This window comes from Salmo trutta, chromosome 13 (assembly GCF_901001165.1).
Source record: "Salmo trutta chromosome 13, fSalTru1.1, whole genome shotgun sequence".
NCBI lineage: Eukaryota > Metazoa > Chordata > Actinopteri > Salmoniformes > Salmonidae > Salmo > Salmo trutta.
The window spans coordinates 8,557,141-8,573,558 of record NC_042969.1 but is presented as its reverse complement, the minus strand read 5'-3'; the positions used below and the strand labels follow the sequence as shown (position 1 = coordinate 8,573,558).

At 44.5% G+C, this 16,418-nt stretch overlaps 1 protein-coding gene across 1 annotated transcript in view; it reads right to left on the bottom strand.

Annotated features, from left to right (window-relative positions):
* The window catches only part of mgat4b (alpha-1,3-mannosyl-glycoprotein 4-beta-N-acetylglucosaminyltransferase B), a 203,310-nt gene that overhangs the window by 51,389 nt on the left and 135,503 nt on the right, over positions 1-16,418 (bottom strand). The window contains exon 7 of the mRNA XM_029770807.1: positions 9,625-9,700. Coding sequence (XP_029626667.1) covers positions 9,625-9,700 — 76 coding nt within the window. The remainder of the gene's footprint in view (positions 1-9,624; positions 9,701-16,418) is intronic.

Sequence of the window (16,418 nt, the reverse complement as noted above, 5' to 3'; positions counted from 1 at the left end):
CCAAGGGGCAGCTCTCTACTCTTTTCTATTTTTACCAATGACCTGCCACATGCAACAAACAAAGCATGTGTGTCTATGTATGATGATGCAACCATATACAGTGCATTCGGAAAGTATTCAGGCCCCTTGACTTTTTCCACATTTTGTTACGTTACAGCCATACTCTAAAACAGATGAAATAGTTTCTTTCCCCCCCTCATCAATCTACACACAATACCCTATAATGACAAAGCAAAAAGGTTTGTATAATTTTCTTTGCAAATGTATTAAAAATACAAAACGGAAATATCACATTTACATAAGTATTCAGACCCTTTACTTTGTTGAAACACCTTTTGCAGCGATTACAGCTTCGAGATTTCTTGAGTATGACGCTACAAGCTTGGCAAACCTGTTTTAAAATGTTTATTTAACCTTTATTTAACCAGGAAAAGCCCATTGAGACAGAGTCTCTTTTTCAAGGGAGACCTGGTTTGGAGCGAGCAGTCGCACTACGCTTCACTCCACAGGTAATATTACACTTCACTACATTACAACGGTTTGATTTGTTTGATCTGAGCAATTTTTTCTAACATAGCCGTCTTTGACATAGCCGTCTTTGTATCAAAGATAATCGTGTAGCTTAGAGTAATTATCGAAGTTAGCTATCTTCGTCCTCCTAACGTAGTCATCACTGCTAGCTAGCTAGTCAACACTGCTAGCTAGCCAACCAGCCAACTTCCACCGACTAGCAGCACTGTAGAATCTATTACATTACAACGGAACGACTTGACTAGTGTAGTGTTAGTGAGCCAGCTACATAGTTGTCTTTGCTGTCTTTGCATCTAAGATAATTGTGTAGTTTAGAGTAATTATTAGTAACTAGCCAGCCGCGCCGCGACGCCAGACTTAGTCAACACACCTAGTCTTCATTAACCCACTGCTAGCTAGCTAGCCAACCGTTACCGACTAGCAGCGCTGTAGACACTAATACTTTACAACGGAAAGACTTGATTAGTGTAGTGTTAGTGAGCCAGCTACATAGTTGTCTTTGCTGTCTTTGCATCTAAGATAATTGTGTAGTCTAGAGTAATTATTAGTAACTAGCCAGCCGCGACGCCAGACGTAGTCAACACACCTAGTCATCATTAACCCACTGCTAGCTAGCTAGCCAACAGCTAGCCAACCGTTACCGACTAGCAGCGCTGTTGATACTAATACTTTACAACGGAACGATTTGACTAGTGCAGTGTTGGCTAGCTAGCTACATAGTTGTCTTTGTCATAGCTTGATAATTGTGTAGTTTAGTAATTACCGAGGTTAGCTAGCCAGCTATTGCCGTCCCCCGCGACGCCATTTTTCCAAACCCAGCCAACTATTACCGACGAGTAACACTGTAGAAACTAAATACATTACAAAGGAACGTCTTGATTAGTGTTATGTTAGCTAGCTACAAAGTTGCTTTTGTATCATGACAAGGTGTAGTACTGAAACTATCGAGGTCACCTAGCCAGCTACACCTAGCCAGCTACACGTTCAAACAAAGTCAACAACGCAGCCACTGCTAGCTAGCCTACTCCACCAGCCAGCAGTACTGTATCATTTTCGTCATTTTAGTCAATAAGATATTTTGCAAAGTAAGCTTAACTTTCTGAACATTCGAGATGTGTAGTCCACTTGTCATTCCAATCTCCTTTGCATTAGCGTAGCCTCTTCTGTAGCTTGTCAACTATGTGTCTGTCTATCCCTGTTCTCTCCCCTCCGCTCCACACCGCGTGGCCGCTGCCACTCTAACCTGGTGGTCCCAGCGCGCACGACCCACGTGGAGTTCCAGGTCTCCGGCAGCCTCTGGAACTGCTGGTCTGCGGCCAACAAGGCTGAGTTCATCTCAGCCTATGCTACCCTCCAGTCCCTAGACTTCCTGGCGCTGACGGAAACATGGATCACCACAGATAACACTGCTACTCCTACTGCTCTCTCCTCGTCTGCCCACGTGTTCTCGCATACCCCTAGAGCATCGAGCCAGCGGGGTGGGGGCACTGGAATCCTCATCTCTCCCAAGTCGACATTCTCTCTTTCTCCCCTGACCCATCTGTGAATCTCCTCATTTGAATTCCATGCTGTCACAGTTACCAGCCCTTTCAAGCTTAACATCCTCATCATTTATCGCCCTCCAGGTTCCCTTGGAGAGTTCATCAATGAGCTTGACGCCTTGATAAGTTCCTTTCCTGAGGATGGCTCACCTCTCACAGTTCTGGGTGACTTTAACCTCCCCACGTCTACCTTCGACTCATTCCTCTCTGCCTCCTTCTTTCCACTCCTCTACTCTTTGACCTCACCCTCTCACCTTCCCCCCCTACTCACAAGGCAGGCAATACGCTTGACCTCATCTTTACTAGATGCTGTTTTTCCACTAATCTCATTGCAACTCCCCTCCAAGTCTCCGACCACTACCTTGTATCCTTTTCCCTCTCGCTCTCATCAAAAACTTCTCACTCTGCCCCTACTCGGATGGTATTGCGCCGTCCCAACCTTCGCTCTCTCTCTCCCGCTACTCTCTCCTCTTACATCCTATCATCTCTTCCCTCTGCTCAAACCTTCTCCAACCTATCTCCTGATTCTGCCTCCTCAACCCTCCTCTCCTCCCTCTCTGCATCCTTTGATTTTCTCTGTCCCCTATCCTCCAGGCCGGCTCGGTCCTCCCCTCCTGCTCCGTGGCTCGACGACTCACTACGAGCTCACAGAACAGGGCTCCGGGCAGCCGAGCGGAAATGGAGGAAAACTCGCCTCCCTGCGGACCTGGCATCCTTTCACTCCCTCCTCTCTACATTTTCCTCTTCTGTCTCTGCTGCTAAAGCCACTTTCTACCACTCTAAATTCCAAGCATCTGCCTCTAACCCTAGGAAGCTTTTTGCTACCTTCTCCTCCCTCCTGAATCCTCCTCCCCCTCCCCCCCTCCTCCCTCACTGCGGATGACTTCGTCAACCATTTTGAAAAGAAGGTTGACGACATCCGATCCTCGTTTGCTAAGTCAAGCGACACCGCTGGTCCTGCTCACACTGCCCTACCCTGTGCTTTGACCTCTTTCTCCCCTCTCTCTCCAGATGAAATCTCGCGTCTTGTGACGGCCGGCCGCCCAACAACCTGCCCACTTGACCCTATCCCCTCCTCTCTTCTCCAGACCATTTCCGGAGACCTTCTCCCCTACCTCACCTCGCTCATCAACTCATCCTTGACCGCTGGCTACGTCCCTTCCGTCTTCAAGAGAGCGAGAGTTGCACCCCTTCTGAAAAAACCTACACTCGATCCCTCTGATGTCAACAACTACAGACCAGTATCCCTTCTTTCTTTTCTCTCCAAAACTCTTGAACGTGCCGTCCTTGGCCAGCTCTCCTGCTATCTCTCTCAGAACGACCTTCTTGATCCTAATCAGTCAGGTTTCAAGACTGGGCATTCAACTGAGACTGCTCTTCTCTGTGTCACGGAGGCTCTCCGCACTGCTAAAGCTAACTCTCTCTCCTCTGCTCTCATTCTTCTAGACCTATCTGCTGCCTTTGATACTGTGAACCATCAGATCCTCCTCTCCACCCTCTCCGAGCTGGGCATCTCCGGCGCGGCCCACGCTTGGATTGCGTCCTACCTGACAGGTCGCTCCTACCAGGTGGCGTGGCGAGAATCTGTCTCTGCACCACGTGTTCTCACCACTGGTGTCCCCCAGGGCTCTGTTCTAGGCCCTCTCCTATTCTCGCTATACACCAAGTCACTTGGCTCTGTCATATCCTCACACGGTCTCTCCTATCATTGCTATGCAGACGACACACAATTAATCTTCTCCTTTCCCCCTTCTGACAACCAGGTGGCGAATCGCATCTCTGCATGTCTGGCAGACATATCAGTGTGGATGACGGATCACCACCTCAAGCTGAACCTCGGCAAGACGGAGCTGCTCTTCCTCCCGGGGAAGGACTGCCCGTTCCATGATCTCGCCATCACGGTTGACAACTCCCTTGTGTCCTCCTCCCAGAGTGCTAAGAACCTTGGCGTGATCCTGGACAACACCCTGTCGTTCTCCACTAACATCAAGGCGGTGACCCGATCCTGTAGGTTCATGCTCTACAACATTCGCAGAGTACGACCCTGCCTCACACAGGAAGCGGCGCAGGTCCTAATCCAGGCACTTGTCATCTCCCATCTGGATTACTGCAACTCGCTGTTGGCTGGGCTCCCTGCCTGTGCCATCAAACCCCTACAACTCATCCAGAACGCCGCAGCCCGTCTGGTGTTCAACCTTCCCAAGTTCTCTCACGTCACCCCGCTCCTCCGCTCTCTCCACTGGCTTCCAGTTGAAGCTCGCATCCGCTACAAGACCATGGTGCTTGCCTACGGAGCTGTGAGGGGAACGGCACCTCCGTACCTTCAGGCTCTGATCAGGCCCTACACCCAAACAAGGGCACTGCGTTCATCCACCTCTGGCCTGCTCGCCTCCCTACCTCTGAGGAAGCACAGTTCCCGCTCAGCCCAGTCAAAACTGTTCGCTGCTCTGGCACCCCAATGGTGGAACAAGCTCCCTCACGATGCCAGGACAGCGGAGTCAATCACCACCTTCCGGAGACACCTGAAACCCCACCTCTTTAAGGAATACCTGGGATAGGATAAAGTAATCCTTCTAACCCCCCCCCCCCCCCTTTAAATGATTTAGATGCACTATTGTAAAGTGGTTGTTCTACTGGATATTATAGGTGAATGCACCAATTTGTAAGTCGCTCTGGATAAGAGCGTCTGCTAAATGACTTAAATGTAAATGTAAATGTAAGCCAGCAACAATCAATACATTACATAATTAAAACATACTACAATACAACATGATCCAGCCTAAAAAAAGCATTTACACTCCTCCGTAACAGTCTCCCATCAATATTTTCAATTAATTCAGTGGACTATTCCATGCATCTGGTGCACAAGAAGAGAACGCAGTCTTGCCTAATACTGTGAATGTCCTTTAAGTAGCAACCACCTAGCAGACCGGACATGGTAACTGCTGGTGAAGGAGACCAGACTACAGAGGTAAAGAGGGAGTTTACCCAAAAGGACTTTGTAGATGAACACATACAAATGTATCTTTCTGTGCATATAAAGTGAGGTCCAATCTATCATTTGGTACAAGGTGCAATGGTGGGTGAGTGACTTGGCATTTGTAATAAAGCGCAAGGATGCATGATAAACAGAGTCCAGTCTCTGTAAGACAAACGAGGCTGCATGCATATACAACAAGTCACCATAATCAATTACAGAGAGAAAAGTTGCCTGACAAGCTTCTTTCTAGCCAACTCTCTGAGTTGGGCATCTCTGGCGCGGCTCACTCTTGGATTGCGTCCTACCTGACAGGTCGCTCCTACCAGGTGGCATGGCGAGAATCCGTCTCCGCACCACGTGCTCTCACCACTGGTGTCCCCCAGGGCTCAGTTCTAGGCCCTCTCCTATTCTCGCTATACACCAAGTCACTTGGCTCTGTCATATCCTCACATGGTCTCTCCTATCATTGCTACGCAGACGACACACAATTCATCTTCTCCTTTCCCCCTTCTGATAACCAGGTGGCGAATCGCATCTCTGCATGTCTGGCAGACATATCAGTGTGGATGACGGATCACCACCTCAAGCTGAACCTCGGCAAGACGGAGCTGCTCTTCCTCCCGGGGAAGGACTGCCCGTTCCATGATCTCGCCATCACAGTTGACAACTCCATTGTGTCCTCCTCCCAGAGTGCTAAGAGCCTTGGCGTGACCCTGGACAACACCCTGTCGTTCTCTGCTAACATCAAGGCGGTGACCCGATCCTGTAGGTTCACACTCTACAACATTCGCAGAGTACGACCCTGCCTCACACAGGAAGCGGCGCAGGTCCTAATCCAGGCACTTGTCATCTCCCGTCTGGATTACTGCAACTCGCTGTTGGCGGCGCTCCCTGCCTGTGCCATTAAACTACTACAACTCATCCAGAACGCCGCAGCCCGTCTGGTGTTCAACCTTCCCAAGTTCTCTCACGTCACCCCGCTCCTCCGCACACTCCACTGGCTTCCAGTTGAAGCTCGCATCTGCTACAAGCCCATGGTGCTTGCCTACGGAGCTGTGAGGGGAACGGCACCTCCGTACCTTCAGGCTCTGATCAGTCCCTACACCCAAAGAAGGGCACTGCGTTCATCCACCTCTGGCCTGCTCGCCTTCCTACCTCTGCGGAAGCACAGTTCCCGCTCAGCCCAGTCAAAACTGTTCGCTGCTCTGGCACCCCAATGGTGGAACAAGCTCCCTCACGACGCCAGGACAGCGGAGTCAATCACCACCTTCCGGAGACACCTGAATCCCCACCTCTTCAAGGAATACCTGGGATAGGATTAAATAATCCTTCTAACCCCCCCCCCCCAAAAGATATAGATGTACTATTGTTCTTCTGGATTTTTTTGTTGTTATTCTGTCTCTCACTGTTCAAATAAACCTACCATTAAAATTATAGACTGATAATTTCTTTGTCAGTGGGCAAACGTACAAAATCAGCAGGGGATCAAATACTTTTTTTCCCCTCACTGTAAGAGCATTGTATTTGGTACAAATCATTCCTTAAATTCTAGACCTCTGCTGAATCTGGTAATAAAGGGTGTGGCTGTGGAACAAGTTGAGACTAAATGTGACCGACCACCTGGATTCGGTCCTATGTAGCAAAATTTGAAATGCTGTTTATTTTACAAAGGATAAAAGTAGAGACTCAGAGCTAGAAATGTGTATATAATACACTGCAGTTAGGGAAAAATGGGAAAGAAATTCTGCCTCGAAAGTTGATAAACATGTCACCCCACTTTTGAGAAATGGCCCTTGAATGTTTTGGTCACCTACTGCAGAGCTCTTCTTTGTCAGCATCATGTGAGGCCATGTGCTAAATAGAGTGTATAGTAAATAACCAAATATTTCAAGACTAAAAGTGGTAAAAGTAGTAGTAGCATACAATAAAGAAAAACTTCATCTAAAAATACACTATCTAGTCATTGACCTATATCCTAATCTGACTCTGGTGCAGGTCCTGTTGTTCTTCACATTACCGTCTCTGGTAAACACACACTATATCAAATAAAATATATGTCTATTTGTCACATGCATAGAATACAAAAGGTGTAGTACAGTAAAATGGTTACTTGCATATTTGCATAAAAATTACCAAAGTTATCCCCTTCTATCAATCTGGGGATCCAATATACAGTATTTTACAAATTATCACCCAATAACTTTACTACCATGTTTTTCTAAAATCCTAGGAAAAAATTGTATATAAGAGAATATTGAAACATTTAAATCAACACCGATATGGTTTTCGTAAAAAGTACTCCAGATATGTCTCTTTTGCAACTTATGGATAAAATCTCTACAGCCCTGAACAACAATGAACACACGCACCTGGCATCTTTTTACATTTATACAAAGTGTTTGACATAGTTTGATCATAAAATATTACTTTCTAAATTGCATTTTTACGGTTTTCATGATTATACACATAATTGTCTATATAGTTATTTTCATGATAGAGAACGATTTGTTTATGCAAATGGGTGTGCCTCTATCAGGGCCAAGATATCCTGTGGTGTGCCACAGGGTTGGATAATTGGACCTTTGTTTTTCGTAATCTATATCAATGACCTTGCTGCTGTGTCTTCTACCGTACTTCCTCTTTGGCGATGACACCAATTTGATTTTATCACACAAGAATTTTGATTCACTAATTAATGAAGCCAACTCAAGCATGGCCACATTTTCTGTACGGTTCCAGATAAACACATTATCTTTCAATGTTAAAAAAATCCAACTTTATTGTATTCACTAGTAAGAATAAGGAATATGGTTTTAAAAAAACGAGCCAGAGTCTCACTTGGTGGGAATGAAATGGAACAAGTCACATCCACTAGATTCCTCTGAGTTTTAATTTATGAAAAGTTATCCTGGAAAGACATTCAATTTGTCTGCAGTAAAGTGATGAAATCTATTGGTATCATCACAAAGACTAGTGGTTTGGTTCATGAGGCTTACTTCCTAACTCTATACTATAGATTCATTCAACCATATCTAATTTACTGTAATATTGTCTACACAAATTACTCATCATACAAAATACACTTGGAAGACTAGCCACCTATTCTAATTACCTGGCTCCATCTGCATCTTCGTTTAAGAAACTCAACATCTTGTCTATTTACGATATTAATGTACGGCAATTATGCACTTTCCTCTACAACATCATCATACCTCCCAGACAGCTTACCTAAACCCTACTATGGATTTCCAGGTAAATTCTGAAATCCATCTATAAAACACAAGACACTGAGATAACCTTCACCCTCCCTACTGCCACACATCACATAGGCAATTCTCAATCAGATACATAGGTACCATACTTTGGAATTCTTATCTTCACATTGCCAAAACCTCATCATCCCTCAATAACTTTAAGCGAAGACTGGGGGTCAGCCTGATGAACCAAACTACTCAGTAATCTCCTCCATATACCCTAACGCTCATGCACACACACACACTTAAACAAAGTATTGTTCTTTCTTTTCTCCGTGATTACTGATCAAATCATTTACAATGAGTTGATTTTGTTATCTGTTTTAACAACCCTTTTTTTTTGTACTTATGTAATGCATATTGTTTTTTTTGTGGCGTGGTCTTCATATAAGCCCTTCGGCTTCCAACAACACCTGCACAATGTTTTTTAGAGCATGTCTTGCTCTTCATTGTAATCAGAGGGCTAACATTAATACTATGCATGCCAGTCTCTCTCGGCTAAGAGTTGAGGAACGACTGACTGCATCACTTCTTGTTTTTATAACAAGCATTAGTGTTGGAAATTCCAAATTGTTTGCATAGTCAACTTACACACACACTTATGCCACTAGACATGCCACCAGGGGTCTTTTCAGTCCCCAGGTCCAGAACAAATTCAAGTAAATGTACAGTATTATACAGAGCCATGATTGCATGGAACTCTTTTCCATCTCACATAGTGCAAGTGAACAGCAAACCTGGTTTCAAAAAACAAATAAAGCAACACCTCACGCAACAACGCCTCTACCCTATGTGACCTACTTGTTGTGTGTATGTGTAACTGATAGATGCGCGCACACACACACACTACATGTTCATGTTTTTAAATGTATTTTGTCTGTAATACATTTTTTACTATGTTTCGGATCCCAGTAAGACTAGCTGCCGCCATTGGCGTTGGCTAACGGGGATCCTAATAAATCTAAAATCGAAATGGCAGCCGCTCCTCGGCTCTCATGAATGCAGCCTCAGCAGCGGGAAACGACTGGGGCAAACATTATTGCTGTGTCACCCTCACGATAGCTTTCTAGATTGCTTCTGTAGGACTATAGCTGTTGTTGAGTGCCACCTGTCCAAAGGTTATGTGAAATGGCTGCCCTGTGAGCAATGCAGTTCCAAGCACAGACATGTCAGAACAAATTTTCCCAGAACAAACAGTTCAAAGTGTTTACACACTTCTAAGATTCTCATTTCACAATGCAGAATATACAAATTTCTTCAGTCTTTACAGAAAACACTGTAAACAGATGCATGCTGCAAGAGGCTTGAGGTTTCGTACCTGCACATAGTAGGTCCCTTTGGACTGGGCGTACATCATGAGGAAGCAGTAATCCAAATTCTGTTTTGTCCGCCATCTGGGGAGAAAGAGGAGTATGACAGAGGATGCGATTAGATTCACAAACCCAAACACAAACACACACGATCCACATCCAAACCTGTCATCCGACATACTACTATTTCATTGACATTCGGGCCTGGGTACACGAGCCAGTGTCTCACTTTGGCATAACTCACTTTGTTATAACTCAGACACATAATGTAGGAACTGTATGTCGTAAGAGTCAATAAATGGAAACAATAAGCTTCTTGTCTAAGCGGGGCAGTGCTCCTGGTCCTCTATCTTCCTGTCTAAGAGGAGAGCGAGGAGAAGCTGGAGGTGGATTAGTGGCTCCTGGTTCCGATGACGAGCAGAACATGCGGTTGCCTTTGTCACTGGATATCAATGAGATGTTGAAAACGGAGAGGAGGAAAAACAACTCTTTGCCAAGTTACTGTCTCACAAACGTACTCACGTACGATTCGATTAGCTATGCCTATGGGAACCAAATAAAAGAACCTCTAACACACACGCACACACACTTTTGGACAAGACACAGAGTAGCTTGTATAAACACACTGTGATGAAAATAGGCATCGATAACATGGGAAGGGAAAAATAACAAAACACTGATTAGAGCAGCCATACAGCAACTACTACACCAGGAGAAGAATGCCCCTCAATGCAACGTTTCATCCAATAAAAGATGGCCCTCCGGCAGCGCCGTTCCTATGATCTGTTTGCCCGTTCAAATCTTACTTCACAATAACACGTGCAACGGATTGAGACATACGTAATCCTTTGCTAGACGGAAATAGTAGCCTAAATCATGTATATTGTGGCTATATAAAGATAAAGCAATTGTTTGAGGCAAACAAGGAGCAAATTGTATCCGTGTAGCCTAGGCCTACATCAAAGCTTGTATGCAGAGTACACACTGAAAACACAGAAAACAACACAATTATGCTTGATTAGAGATCAATTCTGAAAGATTACGATATGCAAACAGTCATTTCCTGAAGAACGCCGTGTAAATATTTAAATCAAAATATTTACTCTCTTTCTAACTGCTTGATAAGCTTCATGAATCTCAGCTGTGCCGGGAGATAGGCTTGGTGACGAACCACATCACATGCACAATAAAGATTATGAGGTTCTCTCCCCTAAAGCCTGTATTCACATCTGGTAAATAGATGATACATTCACCATGAGGAGGCACATGATAGGACACAAGGAAGCCCATTTCTACCCTACCACCCCTAAGCTATCGGTACCGCTGTGTTTCAACAAATCGTCAGTGTTGTCCCCTAACGTGCCATTAGGATGTGAAAGGTCAAATGAGTGATGTTCATGATAGTGATACAAAAGCACTTTAACTCCATCTCAAATTGAATAAGATTATCTGGGGGAGTTACTTCCCCCGTTCCATGTTTTATTAAAGGGACATTACACTCATAAACGAAAATGGGTAAGATTATGTTTTTTCAGACATCAAAAGTAGACTAATGCCAAGATGAAACCACGTTACATGAAATTGGGTGTATAAATCCAGCTATATGCCTCCAACCCAAAATTACTTTCTGGTTTTCCTGCTTTGATTTTGTGTTAATCTTTATATACATTTGCGGTGGAGGCATATAGATGGATTTACACAACAAATGTCTTGATATTAAGCTACTTTAGAGGTTTGAAAACTCCTAACAAACTTTTATTGAATGTGTAATGTCCCTGAACCATCGAGAGCATCCTGACCGGTTGCATCACAGCCTGGTATGGCAACTGCTCGGCATCTGACCATAAGGCGCTACAGAGGGTAGTGCGAACAGCCCAGTACATCACTGGTCCAAGCTTCCTGCCATCCAGGACCTATATAATAGGCGATGTTAGAGGAAAGCCCATAAAATTGTCAAAGACTCCAGTCACCCAAGTCATAGACCGTTTTCTCTGCTACCGCACGGCAAGCAGTACCGGAGCGCCAAGTCTAGGACCAAAAGGCTCCTCAAAAGCTTCTACCCCCAAGCAATAAGACTGCTGAACAATTAATAAAATCGCCACCGGACAATTTACATTAACCCTCACCCATCCCTTTTGTACACTTGCTGCTACTCACTGTTTATTATCTATGCATAGTCACTTCACCCCTACCTACATGTACAAATTACCTAACCTGTACCCCCGCACACTGACTCGGTAGCGGTGCCCCCTGTATATAGCCTCGTTATTCTTATTGTGTTACTTTTTATTATACATTTTTACTTTAGTCTACTTGGTAAATATTTTCTTTGCTCTTCTTGAACTGCACTGTTGGTTAAGGGCTTGTAAGTAAGCATTTCACGGTAAGGTCTACACTTGTCGTATTCGGCGCATGTAACAAAGTGTGATTTGATTTGTTTGATTTAAGTCAATGTGGATAAGGCACACAAGTACACTATATGATCAAAGTATGTTAACACCTGCTCGTCGAATATCTCATTCCAAAATCATGCACATTAATATGGAGTTGATCCCCCCTTGGCTGCTGGAACAGCCTCCACTCTTCTGGGAAGACTTTCCACTAGATGTTGGAACATTGCTGCGGGGACTTGTTTCCATTCAGCCACAACATCCTGAGTGAGGTCGGGCACTGATGTTGGGCGATTAGGCCTGGCTCGCAGTCGGCCTTCCAATTCATCCCAAAGGTGTTCAATGGGGTTGAGGTCAGGGCTCTGTGCAGGCCAGCCAACTTCTTCCACACCGATCTCAGCAAACCATTTCTGTATGGACCTCGCTTTGTGCATGGGGGCCTTGTCATACTGAAATAGGAAAGGGCCTTCCCCAAACTGTTGCCACAAAGCTGGAAGCACAGAAGCGTCTAGAATGTCATTGAATGCTGTAGCATTAAGGTTTCCCTTCACTGGAATAAGGGGCCTAGCCTGAACCATGAAAAAGCCCCAGACGATTATTCCTCCTCCACCAAACTTTACAGTTGGCACTATGCATTGGGACAGGTAGATTTCTCCTGGCATCCACCGAACCCTGATGCACCCATCGGACTGCCAGATGGTGAGGCGTGATTCATCACGCCAGAGAACGCATTTTGACTGCTCCAGAGCTTTATACCCCTCCAGCCAACGCTTGGCATTGCGCATGGTGATCTTAAGCCTGTGTTCAGCTGCTCGGTTATTGAAACCCATTTCATGAAGCTCCAGAAGAACAGTTCTTGTGCTGACGTTGCTTCCAGAGGCAGTTTGGAACTCTGTATTGAGTGTTGCAACCAAAGACAGACAATTTTTACACGTTACGTGCTTCAGCACTCGGCGGTCCCGTTCTGTGAGCTTGTGTGGCCTGCCAATTCGCAGCTGAGCCGTTATTGCTCCTAGAGGTTTCCACTTCACAATAATGAACATACAGCTGACCGGGGCAGCTCTAGCAGGGCAGAAATTTGACCAACTGACTTATTGGAGAAAATGTATGAAATGTATGCATTCACTACTGTAAGTCGCTCTGGATAAGAGCGTCTGCTAAATGACTAAAATGTAAATGTAAATGATCAATGAAAACAGGATGCACCTGAACTCAATTTCAAGTCTCGTAGCAAAAGGTCTGAAAAAAAAATATATACACACATACATACATATGGAAACATTTCTAAAAACATGTTTTTGCATTGTCAATATGAGGTTTTGTGTGTGATTGATGAGGATTTTCTTATTGAATCATTTTTAGAATAAGGCTATAATGTAACAAAATGTGGAAAAAGGGAAGGGGTCTGAATACTTTCCGAGTGCTCTGTGTGTACCTTTCTGTGCCTCTGTAGCCCCGACTAGGATAACTCAGCACTTTGCGATGGCAGACTACCTTCTACACACTAAACTGCATCAGACCAGACAGGCAGCAGCCACAATATTCTTTACAGCATAAACACAGCATATTGACAAACTGTCTGAGATGTAACACCCAGAAAAACAAAGACTCAAATGTTACTTAACAAATGTAAAACTTTCTCAGATCTCAGCTGTGTGTTCCTAGCTGTGTGGGTTAACAGGGAAGCCTGCACACACACGAAAACTCAAGCACGCAACATGACCATACACTGATAAACATACACATATGCAGCTGTATGTGATAAATGGGGGAGCATGCCTATAAACACAAAACATATAGCACGTACATAAACACACAGACGGAAAGCGCACACACACACGCACGCACACCAGGGTTGAGAGAATGCCAAGAGTGTCCAAAGCTGTCAAGGAAAAGGGTGGCTACTTTGAAGAATATAAAATCGAAAATATATGTCTGTTACTTGAACTCTGTGAAGCATTTATTTGGGCTGCAAATAAATGCTTTGTTTAACACTAACACTTTTTGGGTTACAACATGATTCCATATGTGTTATTTCATCGTTTTCATGTCTTCACTATTATTCTACAATGTAGAAAATAGTCAAAATAATGAAAAACCCTTGAATGAGTAGGTGTGTAAACTTTTGACAGGTGCTATATTTATATTTTTTACTGTGTTTAATTATTACATCTAATTCTATACACTGAATACTTATCTACTTTATGTCTCTGTTATATTCAGATGTTTGCATGTTTTTCCTATAGCTTTACTGTAAGCATTCATTTGTAGCCTATGTATAGACCACAAGCATTCATTCTAAGCCACACAAATATTATTATCCAAGTGCTTCCTAAATACAATCCTTTTTCAACCTAGCCCCGGGCATTCTAGGTATAAGGTAAGGAAAGAGTCGGCATCCTGTCTCCTCCTCTCTCCATCTTTCCTCACTCTTTCTTCCTTTCTCCCCTCTTATCTTTTCTCACTCCATTTGATGTGAGGGATGTTTACCTGCTCAGCCCGGTCCTCTCCTCCTCATGCATTATGAAACAAGTCTCACCACAGAGACCTAGTTTCCCCTGCCTCTCTCAAAATACAGGCCAAGGAGCAAGATTTTAAATGCAGTCTGTTTTGTACTGAATTTGAGCTGACACACAGACAATTACACACATTTGCACTTAGTGATGAAATATTGCAGTACAGAATGTCCACCACATGCACGCATGTAAGCACAAACTTGTGCGTGCACACACACAAACACACCACCCTATAGGCAGCCTATCCATCCTGCAGTCCCCCCAGGGTACAAGGCCGCTTGGTTAATCGATAGGGAACATTGTCTCATTCTCCTTGGCCAAGCCTGGGACTCTCAAACGATAGATGATAGAGGGAGGAGAGAGAAGAGAGAAAGAGAGTAGAACGCTACAGGGAGGAGAGCGAGAAAGAGATAGTGAGAGAGGAGAAAGGGGGGGAGGGAGAGAGAGGATGAGAGGTGAGTAAGTCATGGCTCCTGGCGCGAATCGATCGAGGGGGCTTTGATTAAGCGGGCCGGGTAGGCTGCCTTTAATCTCAATAGACTGGTTGTGTCATCAAATCACTTCTTCTATTGTGCGGCTCCCACGCAACCGTCCCGGATACGCTACCAGCCCAGTGATAGATTGCTTCCGGAATGGCAGCCTATTCCCTATTTGCTGCACTACTTTGAAGCAGGGCTCTGGTCAAAAGTAGTGCACCATGTAGGGAATAGAGTGCCATTGGGACCGCAGTGGTGCAGTGATAAATCAGGCTACTCCAGGAGATTTTCTAGGTAAGTACAGCCCAACACTAACAATGTCTTCCATTTGCGGAGTCAGCTTCAGAGTGATACTGCAAAAGACTACGGAAGACGATGGAGCGCTAACATTATAAATGCTACTTGCAGTGTACAGCTAAGGCATGACGTTGATTAGAACTTAATCAGTCCAACTGAAAATGAATTGTGTCACATCAATGTGTCACACCCTGACACCCTAGTAGGTCAGGGCGTGACTAGGGGGTGTTCTAGTTCAACATTTCTATGTTGGTGTTTTGTATGGTTCCCAATTAGAGGCAGCTGGTAATCGTTGCCTCTAATTGGAGATCATATTTAGGTAGCCATTTTTCCCACCTGTGTTTGTGGGATATTGTTTGTGTTGGTGCTTGTTTATTGTTTTGGTTAAGGAAGTTTCACTTTAAATAAATATGTGGAACTCAACAAACGCTGTGCCTTTGTCCGTCTCTTACAACAACCGTGACACAATGTCTCCCTCAGAACTTAACAACCAATCAAAGCACGGACCTCCACATAAGACACATGATCCTATCCAAATCACCAGCCAAACTATCAAATTAAACGTTTACCCTATGCAAACTAATAACTATACGACATAATGAAATTAAATAGGCCTACAGTCTCGTCTTACAGACAGATTGGGTATGTGACAATAATAGATTAGACTGTCTGGGCTGATTTGATATCGATTTGTCTGTCACTCTGTCCGTCTGTCTGGTAGATGTGGGATTGATTCGTCCGCCTGGTTGATCTGACATTGATTTACTCAGTCTGGATTACCTGGGAACGATTTAGTCCATCAGCCTGCTCACCCATGAGTTTCTTTAGGGGGAAATCTGCACTCTTTGCTGTAAAATACTAAACTTCAAGCTTTATAATATTGAGTTAAGATGTAAAGAGAATAAATAAGTTATCTGTCAAGTTGCATTCTAATGAACTGGAGAGCTGGTGAGAGTGTGTGTGTGTGTGTGTGTTGGGGGGAGGGGGGTTGGCTCTTCATCTATCTGCATCCATCCACCCACCCAATAAAGACATGCTCTGATTTTTTGACACCACACTGCAGACTCCAGTTTTGTCTTACTGTATCTTGATTATTGTCCAGGCATGTGGTCAAGTGCGGCAA